The sequence below is a fragment of the Mytilus trossulus genome, chromosome 3, assembly GCF_036588685.1.
Source record: "Mytilus trossulus isolate FHL-02 chromosome 3, PNRI_Mtr1.1.1.hap1, whole genome shotgun sequence".
NCBI lineage: Eukaryota > Metazoa > Mollusca > Bivalvia > Mytilida > Mytilidae > Mytilus > Mytilus trossulus.
The window spans coordinates 31,691,020-31,711,350 of record NC_086375.1 but is presented as its reverse complement, the minus strand read 5'-3'; the positions used below and the strand labels follow the sequence as shown (position 1 = coordinate 31,711,350).

The window sequence follows — 20,331 nt, the reverse complement described above, 5'->3', positions numbered from 1 at the left end:
CATCTTCTTCCATACATACATATATACATTTTGACAATTATGCATCTTTGGTAATATATTGTTTGTATAATAATTACATATTATATAGTACAAAGCATTTTCATTATCCCTAATTTAGAGTATGTAAAGTTCAATAGCATACTAATTTATATCATTCATCAGCGTAAATTGTATACATTCTAACTTTCTCAACACGTCTGACTTTTTCTGGTCGTTTTGTTATTGTTGCTACAATTAAAACTAAAAATGCAATAAATGCTCCTGCTGCTCCTACAATGGCTACGTACAGACACCATGAAGTATCCCAGTCCATTGATGTTATCTGTACCCCATATACAACTACACCAGCCAAACAACACACAGCTGCAAAAAAATAACAGAGAATGAAATTTCATAATATTTATTTTCATGGGTGGATGTTTTGGTTTTGTCAAAGTCTGCACAAGCATGTAGAAAGTTTGTATTTTATTGAATTTGTATTTTATTGAATTTTTAATTTCATGGATTATCTATACACAAAAAATCAATGAAAATTGTTATAGAAATGCAACTTTTTGATTTTGCGAAACTCATCCCATTGTAATTTTCACAATAATAAAGACTTCACATATAAGTCCATTTTAAGCAAAATAAACAGCATTATTTTGTTATGTATATAAAACTTACCAGATATCAAACTGCACAAAGCCATAGTACCCAGCATGCATCTGTAATAAAGTCCCAATGCTATGTACATGTAGATTGGAAGGGTTACCAGTGGGAAAGATAGAAATATCAGTGCCAGGCATTCTAAACCTCGAACAGCTTTCAACCAGTCTGAAAAAAATGTATAAATACTATCAGTATCAGACATTTTGAATATTTGATAATCTGAAATGATAAGTGGTTGTTAAATTGTACATGTATTATCAATTTATAACGTTACATTCTAATTTCTAACCCTTTGAATCAGGAGAAACATGTTAAAACACTTTGGGGTAGAAATTGCATGTACTCAGAACCCTTATATTGCTGGTTTGAAAGTATATTTTTTTTAAGACTTTATCACTACTTTTGAGGTGTAAAAAAAACAAAAACAAAAATAAGCACCGGTCAATATGCTTGTTAAACATTTTATCCATGCAAATATGAAATTTCGTCAATGAAATAAATACCTGTTTTCATAATTATATTCAAGCTACTAAATGATGTGTATGTGTATAACCACACCATTTAAGAAAATCTATAGTTGGTGTATGGTGCATGAATCAAGTATGGGTTATATTTTAAATTGAAATTAACTTTCTTTTTCCATAACTTTAGTTTGACCAACTACAATTGATATCTCCTCAGTTTTACCTTTATACAATGCTGTATAAAATATGCAATATTAGATTTCTGGTTCCCACTGCACATCAAATGCAATCTTGACCCTTCAGTTCTCACAAGCACTCTGATTATATTTTTCTGGACAAAGCAATCAACAAAGCTTATATACAATTACATTAATTTATCAAAACAGAGAGTCCGTTAACATTGTGTAAGCTTTGCTCTAAAGGACTAACAAAATATACTTGGCTATAAACAAGTTATTTATGAAAGTCACACAAGCAGAATTACTGCTTTCAATTAAAAAATCTGAAACCTTAAAATATGCTAATCTTTGAATAATTGTATGGTTTATTATACCTAAAAACTCGACAGAAAATTATATCTGAATTAAAAACGTATTTAATCTGTTAGAGCCTGATATATTCTTACTGCAATCTGAATTTAAACCTTTGCCTGAAATGACATCTGATACAATTACTTAGATCAATCAAACTTTTTAAAGTCCAGTTTAATTTTTTCATCAATGAATATTAAAATACAATAGTAATACTAAAAATAGTGCATGAATAAAGCCTCAATTTGATAGTAATAAAATAAATAGTTTTTCTTGTTATAGGGGCTATGGTAACTACAACCATAGACATATATATGTCTCTGATACCACTCTCAGAAGTTAATTTTAGGAGCAAAAGTATTCTGACCTATTTTTGTCCTTATTAAAGTCCTAAATATAAAAACCATTGACTGCTTGAATAAAATTGAAGATATTTACAAAGATAGTAATAGAATGGTGTATGAATAAAGCCCCACTTAGAAAGTAATAAAATAGTTTCAGATGTTATAGGGGCGATGGTAACTACCACTAGAGATATATAATTATATGTCTCTACTTCCACTCTCAGAAGTTAATTATAGAAGCAAACATGTTCTCCCTTCATAAGCCCAAAATATAAATTTCACTGACTTCTTGAATAAAATGGAAGATATTTAAAAAGATAGGGTATAGGGTATTAACCACTTTAAATTTCGAATCAGTTCATATATCAATCATGTCTACCTATTCAGTCTCCAAGATGATTTCCTAAAACATAATGTGTAAAATTAAAATGGTTTCCCTTTATTCTTTTTTGGGTTTTTTTCAATCAAATTCTTAGTTTTGTAATTTTTGCAATCACGTTTTTAGTTTTCTTCTCTTATAGAAATCCTCTTATTTTATCATTTCCTTTTCTTGCAGCTGTTATCTCCTCTTCATCTATTTCTACTAAAATTCGAATCCTGGTGTCATGGTAGGGATATTTTCACGTTTTTTGCATATTAGAACGTCATTGCAAATAGCCCGGCTCTCTCCGTATGTGAGGGCAAAACACCTCAGTGTCCCATCTAACAAGTTCACTTTCTCATTGATATTTACAGTTATTTCATATTTTCAAAATTTGCATGAAATATTTGCTGCCGGACGTGGAGCAATCAATTATTCATCTATCAGTATCTTAATTCCGTGATTTTACTTTTTCCTATTTGAGGGCCAAATTTTTTTATTCCATTCTTCATACCAGTAATGTTCTCTTTTTTATTTGTATTTTTATGTCCCACTTATGGGCATTATGCTTTCGGTCTGCGAGTCTGTCCCGGGACGCTTCTGGTTAAATTTTTTGATCAAGGTAGTTTTGGATGAAGTTGAATTCAAATCAATTTGAAACTTAGTTCACATTTTCCTTATGATATGATGTGTCTAGAATAATTTTAACTTGAATGCCAAATGACTGAGAGTATTGACCTCAATTTCACGGTCAATAAACTGACAACACCATTTAAAAAAAATCAAACAGACTAACAATAGTACAAAACATAAGAGAAAACTAAAGACCAAGCAAATGAGCCGACCACTTTCATCTGAAAGTTTCGATGCTTAAAACGAGTATTGCGAACTAAGTGTTATTAAAAAGTAAAATCACAAAAATACTGAATTTCGAGAAAAGTTCAAACGGAACGTCCCTAATCAAATTGCAAAACCAAATACGTTTTTCGATTATGACTTTTCGAATTAGTGATAACTGTTATAATACATGTCAAAATCATGATCAGTTGTTCTGTTATAATATATACAAACCTAAATAAGCTACATATCGATTAGCTATGATGCGAATTTAGTTAAAACTATTCAGTGTATTTATGGAGCTCCGGTCTATAATTCTTTTTTAGGACCTTCAAAATTCAATTCCTGGATATATTTAAATCGCATCATTGAGGTCCTAATATATTTCAGGCTATCCTGAATAGGAATTACGCAGGTCCTGAAATAAATGGTTTGGCCTTTGATGCAGATTCATTTCAACTCGCGAACTCTTCGCTCATATAAGCATAACGAAATCATAGATACATTGCCTCTTCGTTTAATGTACAGAATAAGGAGATCGTTTTGATGGATATGTTGATGGATAAGGGTTTAACGCCCAGTTGCACATATAACAAGTATATATGAATATGAACCTTGCTTTGCACATGACTAACACACTCAGATTGGAGTCTTGGCTCGATACGGCGGTGGACTAACTCATGTACTGTCTCCATTACTCGAGGCGAGGAGAGACGAGACCATCTGAAATGGTGACAAGACGGTCTTATGAATACAATGCATTTTGATTAAGGTGCTAAAGCGGTGTAGATTTAATAGTAAAATGTGTTCTCTATCCTTATATATGTGTGGATTAATGCCCAATCTTAACCGATTTTTCTGGTTGCTGCTTTAACATAGAACTATGTTTTTCGAAATTTGGGAACAATTTGACAACAGATTTTAAAGAAACACTCCATACATAGAAGCATACTATTAAAGATGAATGAATTAACACTCGTATAGTTATACATGTACTGATTTTATACTTGCGGCGTATTTTACTTTAAAATCTTTACCTATTTACATATTTTAAGTCATTGTCCTTCGGAAATTTGCATTTTGTAAAAATGCATCAAGATAATTTATTGGCGAGTTTGGGATTTTATTAAAGTTTTTACTAACTTTTAATCATCATTTTTATGCACTGCTTATATATATATATATATATCACCCCATAAAGGATTTTAACTTATAAGAAACCTGTTTTCATATAGACAAATCTGACCTTTAAAGAACAACATACTGGCGAAATGATAACATATTAAAAACATTACTTCATTGTTGACAATTTGTGAAATATTCCTTTAAAAACGTGAATTTTAAAAGAAACTGTAAAAAATGGACTTCTTGGCGTAAAACTGATACGTAGGTTTATTTGATGTTCTCTCTGATTGTCATTAATAATTTTTACACGGTCGAAAAAAACCGGCTGTCGGGATTCTCAAACCTCAGCCAGGGATAACCATAGATATTTCTAGAGCTACCCTAGGGAAACTTACTGTATTTGTATATTTTGTGGGAAAAGATGTTCAAATTACCATGACAAAGAAAATTAAAAGCTAGAGGACATTATAATTCATGATACAAATATAGAAACTACTTATCTTCCTTCTTCGGTCGATCTAAGTTATAATATTGGTCATATCGTCAGCTAGTATATTATTTCACGGTAAAATAAACTTAAATGTGATGTTTTCAAAGACAACAAAATAACAAGTAGAAACTTAAAGTAATAACAGATTATGAATACTTGTTTAGACATAATTGACAGTCCAGGAATGTATAAACATCCCATCAATAGGTTGTTAAAAGGAGATGTGGGTGTTTGGGTTTATTAAACAGAAGTCACATTATAAATTCATAACCACAGGTCTGTATTGATACAGTAACCGGTTTTACTCTACACCTAAAACATCATTACAAAGGCATCATTCTTAATGGCTACTTAAACGTTAAAAGTACTTTACATCTTTTTTCAGTGAGATTATTAAAAAAAACAAGGCAGCAAACATTGAAAGGTAAAACTGTGTTGTTTGATTCGCGTTTCTTTCAATAAAGATGTGTCTCTCAGTAGACATTGAAATATAACTAGTGAAGTATTGAAGTACAACACAATTGTAACGGAATGTTAATGTTTTCCCCCAGCTTGACAAGGAAAATGAACAATTTACTCCAAGACGGGATTAAATGTTCGTACCCTTACCATGTTGTTCCTAAAAAAAAGTTTCAAGTTGATAAACATGATAAAGTGTGTTGTATATATATATACAGAGAGGAAAGCTAAAATTCTTATACATGTAGAAAGATATTTTCTCCTATCAGCTGTCGACTAATCACGATCATAAGAACGTCAAAGAACTACACCTTACCTTCAGCAAAAAACTCCACATGATCTCTCTTATAACATTCCCTATGATCCGATTTGAAACAATTCCCATCTCTCCATAAACCGACATACAAACTTCTATTTTTATCATATCCCCAGTTGGCACATGCAAATGCTATAACTTGACACACGGCGGCTGCTATTAATGCTATGCATCCTATTAATGGTAAACTAGCAGCGCCTATCACACGGCTCCCTGTCATAGCTTATTGGGTTATTTTCAAAGTGATGGATGGATACCTGACAGGTGAGATAAGTCACGTGACATTATTACAGATTTCATTAAAATTCCTTTACTGTAAAATTTGCTTGACAGAGTACAAAGATTTAATGTTAAGAATATGTTGACTTTCAAAGGGATATCGATATATTTTGACGATTAGTTCCGAGGGTCTCGATGATACACTGATAACATTGACGGATCCATCTCAAATCGCAGACTTTATAAGGAATCGTTCGATCATTCGAAATGTACAGTATTTACAATTTTACTGTATGTTACATTGGTATAAATACAGGCTAACAGAACATAAATTATCCTAACATATAGCCTTTGAAAACTAAAATATACGACCCCATTTCATTATTTTGTAATTAGCATAATCTAATGAGATGACAGTTGGCCTTCGCCTATGCATTGTATATATCATATAGGTTCTTTGTGTGGATTCAAAATAATACCTAAATTCGGAAATAATTAGTAAAGTGTCATTATTATTAGCTTGAATATTCTGAATATCTTTAAAGAAACGAATATTGTTTATATTATTAAATTAAAAGTTCACCAAATATCGGTTACTTGTATAAAGCTTATATCTAGGACTATACAAATTGGCACGGGCCTTATTTTCTTGCAAACTGATACCAAAAAAAATTGTCCATGCAAATTCATTATAATTATCTGCCTGAAGAGGAGTTTTTTGTAAAGTTTAAATATGTTGAGTAGTTGAACTTAACGACACATATTTTCTTTATAGTTTACACTTTAAATTTCAAGTATCAGATGAGATGTATCTGTTCAGTTGTATTTTGAATGATACTTGGTATAATATTTTTGCAACATGTCCAGAAGGAATGGCCAGAAAGGAATACCTGATCTACTATGATGGGAACAAAATAATTGTATATTATACCCCCCCCCCCCCCAAAAAAAAAAATGTGACGCTTTAATATCTGATTAAGATGATCTAATGATTATAAAGAATCATAAACGATGCCAATTTAAGCCAATATCGATGGTCGGATATACGTGGGTGGCTAAGCGTATTGGTGCTTTAAATGTATGATAATCAGTTAGATTGATCAGTCTCAATCATATGATGCGAATATTCTTATATTCGGTCAAAATGCCATTTATACATGTAAACGTTCAACAAAGGTATACAAAAATAGGAAGATGTGGTTTGATTGACAATAGGACAAATTTTCACCTAGAGGTTGATCGGATTATCCAGGATTTTCAAAGAAAGCATAAATTTCGAAAACTTTATAAAAAAAACTGTCGAGCGGAGCGAGTTAAGAATATGGTGATGTGTTTTGATTGCCAAATGACTTGCATTTACAAAATAACGGCAAAAATAATTTCTCTTCATATCTTGGTTAAAAATGTGTTTGATATCTAATAACACATCCGCTAAATAATAGTGGGGTTTTTAGAAAGCGCAAGCCAACTGCGGTTATCTTTTTCCTCCTAGTAAATTCTGTCAGAGTTACATTTTGTAAATACTTTGTCTCTTTTTCTGTTTAATCTTTAAATGAAGTTCTGTTTGAAACTGAGTTTGCTCTCACTCTTATGGTTTGATATAATAACAGTCGAATACTCTTGTTTTCAACTGTTGTATTTTTAAAAATGTGTTCGGGTGGATAGTTGCTGTTCCAAACGTCATCTCTTTCAACTTGCATGCAATTAAATGGTTTGCTAATTACTATATTTCGTCTTTTAACAAAAAAATATATTTGTATTTCAATGTAAAATAATTCATATTTTCAACCAAACCAATGAGGTTATAATTATCCACAAACCTGAGACGAAATATTCCACTTGCCAACTCCTGTAACACTTTTTATGATCAAAAGCACATCGTCCATATTTCCACAGGCCAACATAGTGAAGTCCATCGAAAGACCAGAAAGGAGCAGCCACTGCTAATATCTGACCAATAGCCGCTATAAGTAAGAAAACACTGGCAACCCATAGCATGCACTTAAGATTGCACATGATGTTGATAATTTATTTGAATCAATGTTGTATAGCAGAAAAGGGGAAACAGAACCATTCGTTTTACGCCGATCACGTGACTACATTCCATTTGGACATAGTAATTGCATCTATGCAACTAAAACTGTGTTAATCCCTTCATAAACGATCAAGACTATAGCATTGTTATAAAACCAAGAGTACATACAATAGATAAGACATTTTTAGCTTTGACAGAACTAAATCAATGTGTATATTTTCGGCAGTGCATTCCTTAAATAGAATCATAATCTTATAGTTTAAACACACATTTTTTTTTATTTACTCTTTCACATCTACAATACATGTATATCAAAGTTGAAAACTTGCTTATCAATTAAGTTTGTTTAAAAACCTGTCTCTCTTTCTTTATGTGAAGGCCTTATCTTCCCTGCCTAGATATCGAGTCATTAAAATCATTTATAAAAGGCAATGACTAAAAAAAAGAGACAAACAGACAAACAATTATTGTAGTACTTTTAGTATACTAAACACAACACAGAAAACAAAAGATTGAGTATTAAACACGAACCAACAGGTGCTTCGTAAGGGTTAGTAGATCCTGGTCCACATGTGGCAACCGTCCTGTTGATTAGGTTAGTACAAACATGTTAACAAGTATATAATTTTGTAGGTCATATTCGGGGGGAGGGAGGGATTTTAGTAACGACTTATGAAATGTATGCGGCAGCGCTGTCATCTGTGAAATTTCACGACGGCCAACCTACTCGTGACAGCGTCCGAAAATTTACGAAACTAGTGCGTATGAATTTATAGACATGCATTTAGCTATTCTTTATGTTTGAAGTTAAAATCGACCAGATTATTTTTAATATAAAATCGTTCAAAAAATACATACTAGGTTACGTTTATTCTCCCCTTGTCAAAAATCCTGGATCCACCTGATGTATGTGTACTCGTCCAGGCCTTATATATTTGTTTTAAACAAATAACTTACGGTTTTACAATTATGGTTATAATCTCAAGCATATCGAAAAGAAAATTAAAACGGGGGAGAATAAAACTCTCAAATATTATCTTAAACCATTATATTTTCCTGTGCCTGATAGTACATTTGCCATTACTAATCTCAGATCGGAATTTTTTTTATCTTTTGTCTTTTATTCGTATTTTTTTAATCTGTCTGACGAGACTAACTTTTTCTAACTGATTCAAATACTCTGTTCTTTAGCTATTGTACCACTGTTTAAGAGATGACCGAAAAATATAAAGCGCGCGCAAAAATGTTAACCCCGCCATATTCCCTAAGTGACAGACTGAAGCCCGTGATTCAGTGGTTGTTCTTTGTCTATCACGTTTGTTTTTAGTGAAATGCCTGGTAAAAAGTAAGGTGACCCACAGTCACTGGTATTCTTATATCTGCATCATAATCATTTGTTTTCTGGTGAATTGTTGTCTCAGTTGCAATCAACCCCCGTCTCCGTATTTTTATATCATGGTAAATCGCAAAGCTTTTCTTATAATATTGGAGGTTGTTTTGTTTTTGTGGGTCATAGTTTTTTTCTTCTTTTATGTTGATATTTTGAAAATTTAAGATTGCAGATCTTTGTATTGTTTGGCTTTTTGATCTTTTAATAGGAACTTTTTAGGAAGATGAATTATAACTTTGCCTGGTTTTCGGTAATTGTGTTGATGGGTTGAAGTCTAATCTGCATTCACACTATAGTGACATACCTTCCTCTTTCTTCCCATTTTGTTAGCTAATTACCTTCCTCTTTCTTTCCATTTTGTAAGCTAATTAACAGCAAAGTAAATTCCAAATGATAAAAATAACTATGAATAAAACTGTATCTGAATCGAAAAATAAAAACCAGAATACTTCCATCGAATGTGCGCGTTTCATTAATTCAAATTAGCACATTTGTGTAGAACAGCTTATAAAAACTAACTCTTATTCAATAACACTAGTTTTATAGAACAGATATCAGGGAGATGCTTTATTTTTTGTAGAGCTATGAATGAACGATCGACATTAGAGGAATAACTATTTATGTCTCAGATGGTTTCGTAAATGTTTCACTGTTCATAGTCTATAACCATGCAAAGCCGGAGTGTCATTCACTATAACAAACTCGATGGGTGTTTTACGTGTAGCAGGAACAGCTTATTTTATCGAATCATTTTTGTTGATATTTGTTTTTATTCTATGAAACTGTTTGTGGACTTTTGTTTGAATATATACTTTTAGTATATTTTTCATTTCTCTCTTTCACTGGCTTAAAACATATTTTTTTGTTTGTAATTCCTGTTATATTAAGATTCAATCAGGCAGTGGTGACTCACTGCATGAAAAATACTAAATTAATTTAGTTAGATGGAAGTTTATGTATAATGTCCTAAATAATGTAAAGCAATTACAATAAAAGTTAAACGGAAAATATTCTAATAAAATAAAACAAATGGTAATTCCAAACAAATGTGCTATATTCAATTCGAAGTATGTCATTGTAAATGCACGTCGTTCGTACAGCTTGATCGTTAGTATCCAATTGACCATTCGCATAGAAACATAATGATACGAATTACGTAATCTTACTTAATAATTGCATACCATTATAACAAAACATTTATCGTACATTATCGTACAACAGTTATACAAAGAGCAGAAATCATATTACCAACGAAACTTACGGGTTTAAAGCTTTGATATTGCTTCACGACAATACAAATGCATACTTTCCTTTTTCGGGTTTTTGAAAATGTTACGATTACCTCGATTAAGGAATCAAAGAAAGGACACTTTTATTGGTACGAATATACATCGGTTTTCACAGTTTTGTAACCTTTTTCACTTGCCCATAAAAATCCACACTTATCAATGACAATACTAATTAAATTAGATCTACTGTTCAACAAGTTTCTTTGAAACACTCCATTTTCTGATAAAATGTCGATTAACCCGTTGATGCAATCAGACACTAAAATATTTCCGTAATTATCTACAGCTATAGATTTGAATTGTGTATTTGATCGTTTAAATGTCTCAAGAATACGTCCCTGTTTATTTGTTATAACAACAGTATTATTTTGTGTTGAAATAACATAATTGCTGTTCTTCGTTTCTGCCATCAATATATCCGAACTAGGTAAAAAGTTAGTATTCTGAAGTTTGTTTTTTGGATCTGTGATTTTTATTTTGTTTTGAACACCTTCTTTTTCGGATACTTCACAAAATACCTTTTCCTCTTTATTATATACAAGCAAATTCCCATTTTGATTAAAACAACCGACCGATCCGTTATTAAATGAAACTTTATACCCTTCTTGAAATTTTGAATTTACTTTCTTCACTGCCGACTGTCCAGTCCAGAACCATATCTCATCTGCAGACTTTCTAAGCATTCTTCTGCTTTCATTCGGTGGTGCATAAGAAGAACGCACAGTTCCATTTTGACTTACTAGACAGGCCAAATCCTCCTTGAATATCCATGCATTGTCATTATTTTCGGCAACAATATCTTTGATTATGCAACCATGAAGTTGAAAGCTATGTGTACCTTTTCTACTTTAGGAAACAATTCAGGAATAGGCAATTGTGTATATAAAGGTGTAACAACATTTACCTTTGAAGCATTTATCTTTCCAAACAAATTTTCTACGGTTGCTGCAGTGAATTCCTTACATTCAAATTTCTGCACATGCAAACTCAATGGATTCAGAGTTTTGTTCAAGACTTTGTCAAGACGACCACCGATAATAAAGGCATCAAACATCAACTCTTTGTCTGTAGACCTGGCAATGAAATCCTCCGTTGTCTTGATGAGACCAGCCAATGACAATTGTTCTATTTCTATCTCATTCGAATACGTGTCAATCACTTTGATATCGATTTTTTTAGTGTTGTCGATTGTAGCTAAATGTTTGTTCGTCAATATATCGACGGTATTACAAAATACATCTTTAATGCTTGTAGCGTGTGCCAATATATCTTTCTTTACTATGCTGCAATTCTTGTAATAATTGTTTTCTTCTTGTTTTACTCTCTCTGCAGTGTTCCCGATAACCGATATTCTTGATTTTAAGCTCGCTGTTCTGGCAAGTAACATTTTCTTTCTAGTCTGAACTAACTGTGATAGGTTCTGGACCTTGTGTAAACGATGGGCTTTTTCTGAACACTCACTACACAAAAAGGTATTACAAGGTACGCAGAATAAAGTTATCTCTTTTCTATGTTCATTGCATTCGTTTATTGGGTTTTCATGGTGTTGTTTCAATTCATCTAATTTCAAGTTCTCAAGCGAGTGGTTCTGGGACGCCTTTAGTTTCTTGTGGTAATCGCGACAGCTTAAGCATAAATCTATTTTACAATCTAGACATTTAGCTTCAACATAATTCTCTTCCGAACATAATTCGTAAATGTCCATTAATTCATTGTCTCTGTGAGATGGTTCAACGTAGAAAGGATAAGTTTTTAAACCGCTTACCCCATTGTCTGGTAGACCTATTTGTGTCCTACATAACGGACACGTCACATTATTATCATTCACATCCAGTTTTTCGAGACACGGTGTGCAAAAAGTATGGAAACATTCCAACAGCCGCGGTTCTGTGTACGCAGACAAACAAATCCCACATTTTGAATCAATATCAGAATAGTTTCCCTGCGCCATGTCAAATCAATGCTGACTGCGACAACACCTTAACAAGGAAGTTTGATAACATCTATGTAAAGATATATTGTTGCCTTTTCAAAAAAGATATTTTATTACATTTTCAAATTACAGTGAAACCTGTTTAAACCTAACCTCTTCGGGACTTAATATTGTGTTCGGTTTTTGGCTGATGTTCGGTTTTATCAGGTTTACAACGCAAACAATTTGATAAGATGGTGCTTAAGAACATGTTTGGTTTTACAGGTTTTCAGTTTATATGTAGGATTTGGTTTAGCCAGGTTTCACTGTAATATACAAATGTAAGGGGGTAAATGTTTCAACAGTGAAGAAACAAAATGGTTTTAAAACGCATGATAAAGGAATGAGTTGCTGTCACGGTGATAATTTATGAATCTGAAAGGGCGTTTATTTGACTGGGTATTTGATTCTGATTTTAAGGATATTGATTATTGTGTCAGGGAAAACAGTTTTATGTTGTGATGTTATGCTATTGTTTCAGGAAAAAGGGAGAAGGTTTGGATCCATTAAAACGTTTAATCCCGCTGCAAATGTTTGCACCTGTCCTAAGTCAGGAATCTGATGTACAGTAGTTGTCGTTTGTTTATGTAATACTAGAACACACCCGTGATATCGCGGGTTCGTGACTGAATTAAGGTATATAACTATGGCGGCAAGTCTTATTTTAGTATTAGTATTGTCATCTGATAAAGTCATGCCGATTATAAGATACACAGTTTTTCTCTGCTTTCAAATCTTTCTGTTTGAACCCGTCGAACTGGAACTTATCAATTATTGGTAATATTAATTATTTGGAAAACAAAAGGTCCTGGAATGGAGTATTTTTTAATCAACAACATTGTCCTATATTAGTTATAAATAAAGATGAATTCTTTGATTCGCTGTTTTACGTCATGTATGCCCACTAAAAAAATGAAAACTGTTCCTCATTTTTAGTCTTGTTATCTTAGAAAGTCTTACTGATTAAAATACTACAATAGGTAGCTATTTGACAATTTAGTAGTGTCAACCCTGTGATTATGACCCGTGTATATAGCATATTAACCCTGAATACACCGTTTGGTGGTGCGCCTGTCAGATGCGGAACGTACAGATTAGGTAATAGGTAACAGGTGAATATACTATTGGTATCGGTATCGGACTCGACCCGGAACTTCTTAATTATTGGCAATATTAATTACGTGGAAAACAAAAGGGCCTGGCGTGGTGTAATTTTCAATCTACACCTTTGTACTATATTAGTGATATATAAAGTTGAATTCTTTGATTCGTCGTTTTTACGTGATGACGGCTGAAAAATTCGACTTCGTAATTTTAGTATTATAGATATAGATATACGTGTTTCTCGTTTCTCGTTTCTTGTTTTGTTTATATAGATTAGACCGTTGGTTTTCCCGTTTGAATTGTTTTACACTAGTAATTTTGGGGCCCTTTATAGCCGGAGTTTATAGCTTGTTGTTCGGTGTGAGCCAAGGCTCCTTGTTGAAGGCCGTACTTTAACCTATAATGGTTTACTTTTTAAATTGTTATTTGGATGGAGAGTTGTCTCATTGGCACTCACACCACATCTTCCTATATCTATTATCCTTTGTGTTCAGAACAGTTACTATAAATGATACTAGAATCTACTTGTCTTGCAACTTTTGACTAATCCTTTCCTAATGAAATTAGACCGAACCAAGTCAATGAATATTTTTTTGAAAAGTTAGTATAAACTTTTTGTAAAGATTATCAGAAGGATGATTTGATGTCAAATGAAAGAGAAACATTTTTGATGTAATCTTACTTGTAAACAAATTATAAAAAGACAAATCTGCTCTTTATGGTCGGGTGGTTGTCGCTTTGACATATTCACCATTTCCTTTCTCAATTTTAAAAGTTATATGAATCTCCAAAATTTCAACATTTCTCAAATTTTGATGTGTAATATGTGCTGTGAACTTATAAATAGAACTGACTGTATTTTGATAATGCTTTCATGAGAAATATCGCAACTTTTGGTGTGTTATGAATTGCTTGTCTGTGTTTACTTTCATGAGCAAAGCTTATTGATTTCATGATCTATAAGTAGCATAACTGAGGAATACGTCTTAATGGATTTTCAACTTTAATAAATTTGAATGGGAATTTATTTAGATCTATTCAATTCTTATGATTTAAGAGAAAACTGAAAAAAACCAAGTCAAACTGCCTTCATCATAATGGCATATTCACATCATGTGATAATTTTTAGAATTCTCATGTTATTCACATGGTATTATTGTTTCTGGGTTCTTCTTGTACAAAAGGGTTTGAAAGAATAGACCGATTTTTAACATCTTTCACAGTTTATGAGCTGATGGGTAAATAAACAAGTAAACTGCGAGCTACTGCTCAATGATGATACCCCGCCGCAAGTGGATAATATTAATAGTGTAAAAATATGCAAGTGTTCGGTAAACAGGAAGTTGTCGAGTGATGAATCTGAAAACACATCACACGGTATAGCTGACTTATATAAATGCTGAAACAAAATTTCAGAAATCCTTGTATTGTAGTTCCTGAGAAAAATGTGACGAAAATTTTCAACTTGGCTAGCTATCATGTGTAAAATCGTACAAGTGTTCGGTAAACAGGAAGTTGTCAAGTGATCAATCTGAAAACGCATCACACGGTATAGCTGACTTAGATGAACCCTGAAACCAAATTACAGAAATCCTTGTATTGTAGTTCCTGAGAAAAATGTGACGAAAGTTTTCAACTTGGCTATCATGTGTAAAATCGTACAAGTGTTCGGTAAACAGGAAGTTGTCAAGTGATCAATCTGAAAACGCATCACACGGTATAGCTGACTTAGATGAACCCTGAAACCAAATTACAGAAATCCTTGTATTGTATTTCCTGAGAAAAATGTGACGAAAATTTTCAACTTGGCTATCATGTGTAAAATCATACAAGTGTTCGGTAAACAGGAAGTTGTCAAGTGATCAATCTGAAAACGCATCACACGGTATAGCTGACTTAGATAAACCCTGAAACCAAATTTCAGAAATCCTTGTATTGTAGTTCCTGAGAAAAATGTGACGAAAGTTTCATCGGTCGGACGGACTGACTGACGGACGGACGGACGGACTGACGGACAGACAGAGGTAAAACAGTATACCCCCCTTTTTTTTAAAACGGGGGTATAATAAAATTTTGATTCCCGTTTTCCTTAAATTCCATTTAAACACAACCTCCATAAATTTGTAATATTTTTTTTATGATTCTATGATTCTTGTAGTTTTTGAACTAGATTTGTAAAAGGGCCTGCATCTATCCTGGTATCTAGGATTAGTTAATTTCACTATGAAATACTGCATACTCAAAGTAGTAGACGAGATCATCAAGGGGGTGGGGGGGGGGGGGGGGGTCATTTTCCGAGTATTCAATATTTGCAAAGTAAAATACGGTGCCCATATTTGCTTAAAAGCTTCTGATATATAATATAGATTGTTTTCTCTTTTCAGGCAGTACAGTAAAGATTATATGTAGACCTCGATCTTTTCGTGTTTTGTGTGTCATGTGATTGCTGTTTTGTTCAGTGTTAGATATACAGGCCAGTAATTTATATAAACATTTACATGACATTCATGATGATTGTAAACTATGATGTTTATTGTTGTATTCATAAATTACATGTCACTGTCGGATCATCACGGACCGGCCTTTATGGGCCCCTCGATGCCATGGGCCCCGCTGTAATTTGGGAAAAGTATTCAATTCTCAGTGATTGAATTCTATGAATCAATGGTCACAGACTGAGAGGAAATCAATCAAAATATACAGCTATCCTGTTGCACAGAAATACGTAAATGATGTAAATCAAGGATTTGTATAGTAGCAATACTTACTATACAAATTTTTGATATTAAATTTCATTAAATAATATCTACGGGGGGTCATCTACTTTCATTTTGTTGAAAATCCGGAGAATTTCATGTTTGTTTCCAGACTCGAAATAATTTATTTCTATTTTTTTTACTTCCGGGAATTTTTGCTTATCCTTTTGGATTTTGTTTACTTTGTTAACTTTGGGCATTTTATTCATTTGCATTTAATAATGCGCAGAAATTCCGTAAATAATGATACATAAATGTTTATAAAAATGTGAAAATGCTGTGAAAATGACAAAGATAACTATAAAGCAAGAGAAAATATGTCTCTTCTTACTGGTTCCTGCAAATGTGCTATATGTTGTCGCACTGTTTAGTCATGCATGGTTTAAGTTACCGGGAGTATCATATGGACTTTGGTGGGCTGTATTTTGCGACTTCCTTGCTTGCAATATTGTTCCTGCCTTTTTCACTGAGGAGCCTGGTAAGAAAATTGACGTATCAATTCAACAGGTTAGGATCGCCTCCCCTTCCCCCAAAAAGATAGGGATGTACATGTATCCCAGAATTAATTGCTTAAAAAATGGACTTCCCTTAAAGTGGGTAACTTGCTGTTGCATGCAGATGCATGTTGGGTGAAGCTAGTTTGTCTAGCAAAATACTACGTAATTTTTATTGCATTGTAAATATTTTTTACATTTTATATTTACATAATACTGTGTTAAAATTACATTGTTAGACAATTTATAATTTCATTTGTGTATAGATTGAATTAATCTTTTTAGTGATTAATCCATACTTAAATACTTGTTTTGTATGGTATACATGTACATGTATGTTGCATTGTATAGGAAATTTTATACATACATGTATTTATAGATTATCGTTGATCATCCCAACCAGATTGATTTTCTCGCTTTCACCGTACTGGCTCAAGCGAGAAAAGCTATCGAGTTGAGATGACAAATGATAATCTGTTTATCGCTATTTTACTTATGTCATGACAACGATCTCAATTTCATTAGAAACGCCACATGCCTCCTTTAATAGTTTCTTGCTATAATTTTCCATCTCGCGCGAGTAGCATGATATGAAAAATTATCACAAAAAAGATCAAAGGAAAAATGCACAAAATAGCGATAAACAGTTTTTACATGACATAAACATGTATTGATATATATGCTGCTGAATAAATTTTGCTCCTTTCATGTTGATGATTAGTAGATTTGCACTTAAAGTCAATAATAAAAAATTGAAGGCTTTCATGTATTAAAGACAATAAATTTTACTATTGGCTTTCCTAACCTTTGATTTATTTGTTTTCATTGTAAACGATCATTTAAGAAAAACAAAAGATATAAATTGGGTATCAATCAAGGACAAAAAAATCAGCATGATCAGTACATACACAGCAAAAAAACACCTAAAAAGAAAAAGATCAGTGTTTTTATTGCTTTTCTTCATGTAAATGTCACAGTAAGACATGTTGGTATAATAAATTGTTGTTTAATCATAAATAATTTTAATAATTTATTACAGTATGGTATCACATTGTACAGTTATTAAGTTTGATAGGATGGTGTGGAATGATCCTGTCTTTGATGATGATGTTTAAACATTTTACTTTAATTGACAAATATAATATTAGGAGGCAGCAGGCTGTAGCAGTGGTGTGTATTTTATCAGGTTAGTATAGGTTACAAACTTATCTCTATATATTTGAACAGTACATCATCATGTACATGAGCTTTTATTCATTAAAATTTTAGATCTGAATTGATTGTAACAGATGACATGCTTTTCATGTTTCACTGTAAGTTGCTTTTACTTAAATACTTGTTTTATGTCAAGAATCTCAAGATGTCTTTATTTTGTTTTTGTCAACTTCAGCAATTAAGCACCTCTTTAAAAAATCCTGGGTCAGCCCATGATTTCTGTTATTATTTAATATGGTCTCATTGTTTCATTCAGAGTTGAGATCTTATATTTCATTGCAATATTACATGTTTTATTTTAGGTTTTACTATACATGTATATCACTGACACATGTCTTTCGGGTTTTACTATATCATTGCTGCTAATGATGTTTGGTGAGAAGATAGACATGTCTTTTAGGTTTCACTATATCACTGACACTTGTCTTTCAGGTTTTACTATATCACTGACACTTGTTTTTCAAGTTTCACTATATTAATGCTGCTCATGATGTTTGGTGAGAAGATAGACATGTCTTTTAGGTTTCACTTTATCACTGACACTTGTCTTTTAGGTTTTACTAAATCACTGACACTTGTTTTTCAGGTTTCACTATATTACTGCTGCTAATGATGTTTGGTGGGAAGATGGCCACATCATTTAGATTTCACTATATCACTGACACTTGTCTTTAGGTTTTACTATATATATCACTGCTGCTTATGATGTTTGGTAATAAGATGATATGATCTTTAGGTTTCACTATATCACTGACACTTGCCTATCAGGTTTCACTATATCACTGCTGTTAATGATGTTGGGACAGAAGATGAAAGTTTTTTAGGTTTTACTATAAAAAGTAAAATCACAAAAATACTGATCTCAAAGGAAAATTCAAAACAGGACGTGCCTAAATAAATGGCATATATATTACTGACACTGGTCTTTCCAGTTTCACTACCCATATATCACTGCTGCTAATGGTGTTTGGTGGGAAGTTGACACAACTTTTAGGTTTTACTATGTGTACTTAACTGTCTATTAGGTTTCACTATACATTTGCTGATTATAGTGTTTGGTTGGAAGATGGCCATTGCATTTTAGAATATGCTGAGGAAAAGGATGAGTCTTTTAAGTTTACTATATCAATGGTTTAACTTGTCTTTCAGGTTTCACTTTATGAGTGGACTGGTGCAATTGCTGCTAATGATGTTTTATTTGAAGATTACAAGAATTCAATTCAAGTTTACAACATGTACTTAACTGACACTTTTCTTTCAGGTTTCACTATATCACTTCTACTTATGATGTTTTATGGAAAGCTTGATGAAATGAGTACAGCAGAAGTTCCAAAAATACACTGGTCAGCTATCTTAGCAGGAGTAGCAGGTCTGCTGCAATTTATTAATGGACTACTTCTGGTACAGTGAATGTGTGGATGTTATGTTTTTTGGACTTCAATATCAACTAATGAGTTGATAAATTTCAAGCTCATTTATTGGCAAAAACTTCTTAATTTGTGATACTGAATATATACCGGTACACCATAAGAACTTTGAAATTTAATTTGATAGCTAGTCAAGTTTTGGTGCCATTTCCATTTGAAACACTGCCTATCCACAATGAGCTTACAAATCAGATAAACATTGAGAAAATGTGTACTGGTACATTAATATTAAATCGTTTTTTTTATTATGCCCCTTTTATGGGCATTATGTTTTCTGGTCTGTGTGTCCGTTCCTCCAGTGCATTCGTCTGTTTGTTCATTCATCTGTCCGTACATTTGTTTTTCCATCTGTCCCGCTTCAGGTTAAAGTTTTTGGTCAAGGTAGTTTTTGATGAAGTTGAAGAGTCCAATCAACTTGAAACTTAGTGCACATGTTCCCTATGATATGATCTTTCTAATTTTAATGCCAAATTAGAGTTTTGAACCCAATTTCACGGTCAACTGAACATAAAAATGATAGTGCTATTTGGGCATCCGTGTACTACATTATGTATGGACACATTCTTGTTATTTATGAAATCATTTTGACTAAACAGATTTAAATTTCTTGTTTTCATAAGAGTCACCATTATACTCTATATAACACTTTTTTTTACATTATGACAATAAGGGAGTTTGACCCTTTTAATGCTGAAAGATTGGCTTGTCCACATTGAGTTTGCTTGCTCCATTTTGAACAGACAGTACAAAGTACCAGTATTAATTATTGTACTCATAAACTTGTTACTATAATCTTTATCGAATTGTATACTGATTACTTTTGCATTTAATTATTATTAAATTTTTATGAAAA

General features: G+C 32.5%; 3 protein-coding genes across 3 annotated transcripts; 1 reads left to right on the top strand and 2 right to left on the bottom strand.

Annotated features, from left to right (window-relative positions):
- Window positions 1-13: 13 nt before the first annotated feature.
- On the bottom strand, window positions 14-5,854 carry LOC134711247 (uncharacterized). The gene is made up of 3 exons (XM_063571743.1): window positions 5,578-5,854; window positions 667-816; window positions 14-363 (listed from the first exon to the last, which is right to left on the bottom strand). Exons 1-3 carry the CDS (start codon window positions 5,795-5,797, stop codon window positions 152-154), a joined length of 582 nt encoding a protein of 193 aa, XP_063427813.1. The 5' UTR covers window positions 5,798-5,854; the 3' UTR covers window positions 14-151.
- Window positions 5,855-11,314: 5,460 nt separating this feature from the next.
- LOC134711245 (E3 ubiquitin-protein ligase TRIM45-like) lies at window positions 11,315-12,509 on the bottom strand. The gene has a single exon (XM_063571741.1). It carries the CDS (start codon window positions 12,459-12,461, stop codon window positions 11,316-11,318), a length of 1,146 nt encoding a protein of 381 aa, XP_063427811.1. The 5' UTR covers window positions 12,462-12,509; the 3' UTR covers window position 11,315.
- A 3,973-nt stretch (window positions 12,510-16,482) lies between these two features.
- LOC134711244 (uncharacterized) lies at window positions 16,483-20,331 on the top strand. Its single transcript, XM_063571739.1, has 3 exons — window positions 16,483-16,820; window positions 17,876-18,022; window positions 19,313-20,331. Exons 1-3 carry the CDS (start codon window positions 16,628-16,630, stop codon window positions 19,459-19,461), a joined length of 489 nt encoding a protein of 162 aa, XP_063427809.1. The 5' UTR covers window positions 16,483-16,627; the 3' UTR covers window positions 19,462-20,331.

Excerpts from the sequence above, each read along its gene's own strand:
- LOC134711244 (XM_063571739.1), top strand. The coding sequence starts at position 16,628 with ATGACAAAGATAACTATAAAGCAAGAGAAAATATGTCTCTTCTTACTG. Across the intron at positions 16,821-17,875 it reads CTTTTTCACTGAGGAGCCTG|TATGGTATCACATTGTACAG; the intron begins GTAAGAAAATTG and ends AATTTATTACAG. Across the intron at positions 18,023-19,312 it reads AGTGGTGTGTATTTTATCAG|GTTTCACTATATCACTTCTA; the intron begins GTTAGTATAGGT and ends CTTTTCTTTCAG.
- LOC134711245 (XM_063571741.1), bottom strand. The coding sequence starts at position 12,461 with ATGGCGCAGGGAAACTATTCTGATATTGATTCAAAATGTGGGATTTGT.
- LOC134711247 (XM_063571743.1), bottom strand. The coding sequence starts at position 5,797 with ATGACAGGGAGCCGTGTGATAGGCGCTGCTAGTTTACCATTAATAGGA. Across the intron at positions 817-5,577 it reads TGTGGAGTTTTTTGCTGAAG|ACTGGTTGAAAGCTGTTCGA; the intron begins GTAAGGTGTAGT and ends CATTTTTTTCAG. Across the intron at positions 364-666 it reads TTTGTGCAGTTTGATATCTG|CTGTGTGTTGTTTGGCTGGT; the intron begins GTAAGTTTTATA and ends ATTTTTTTGCAG.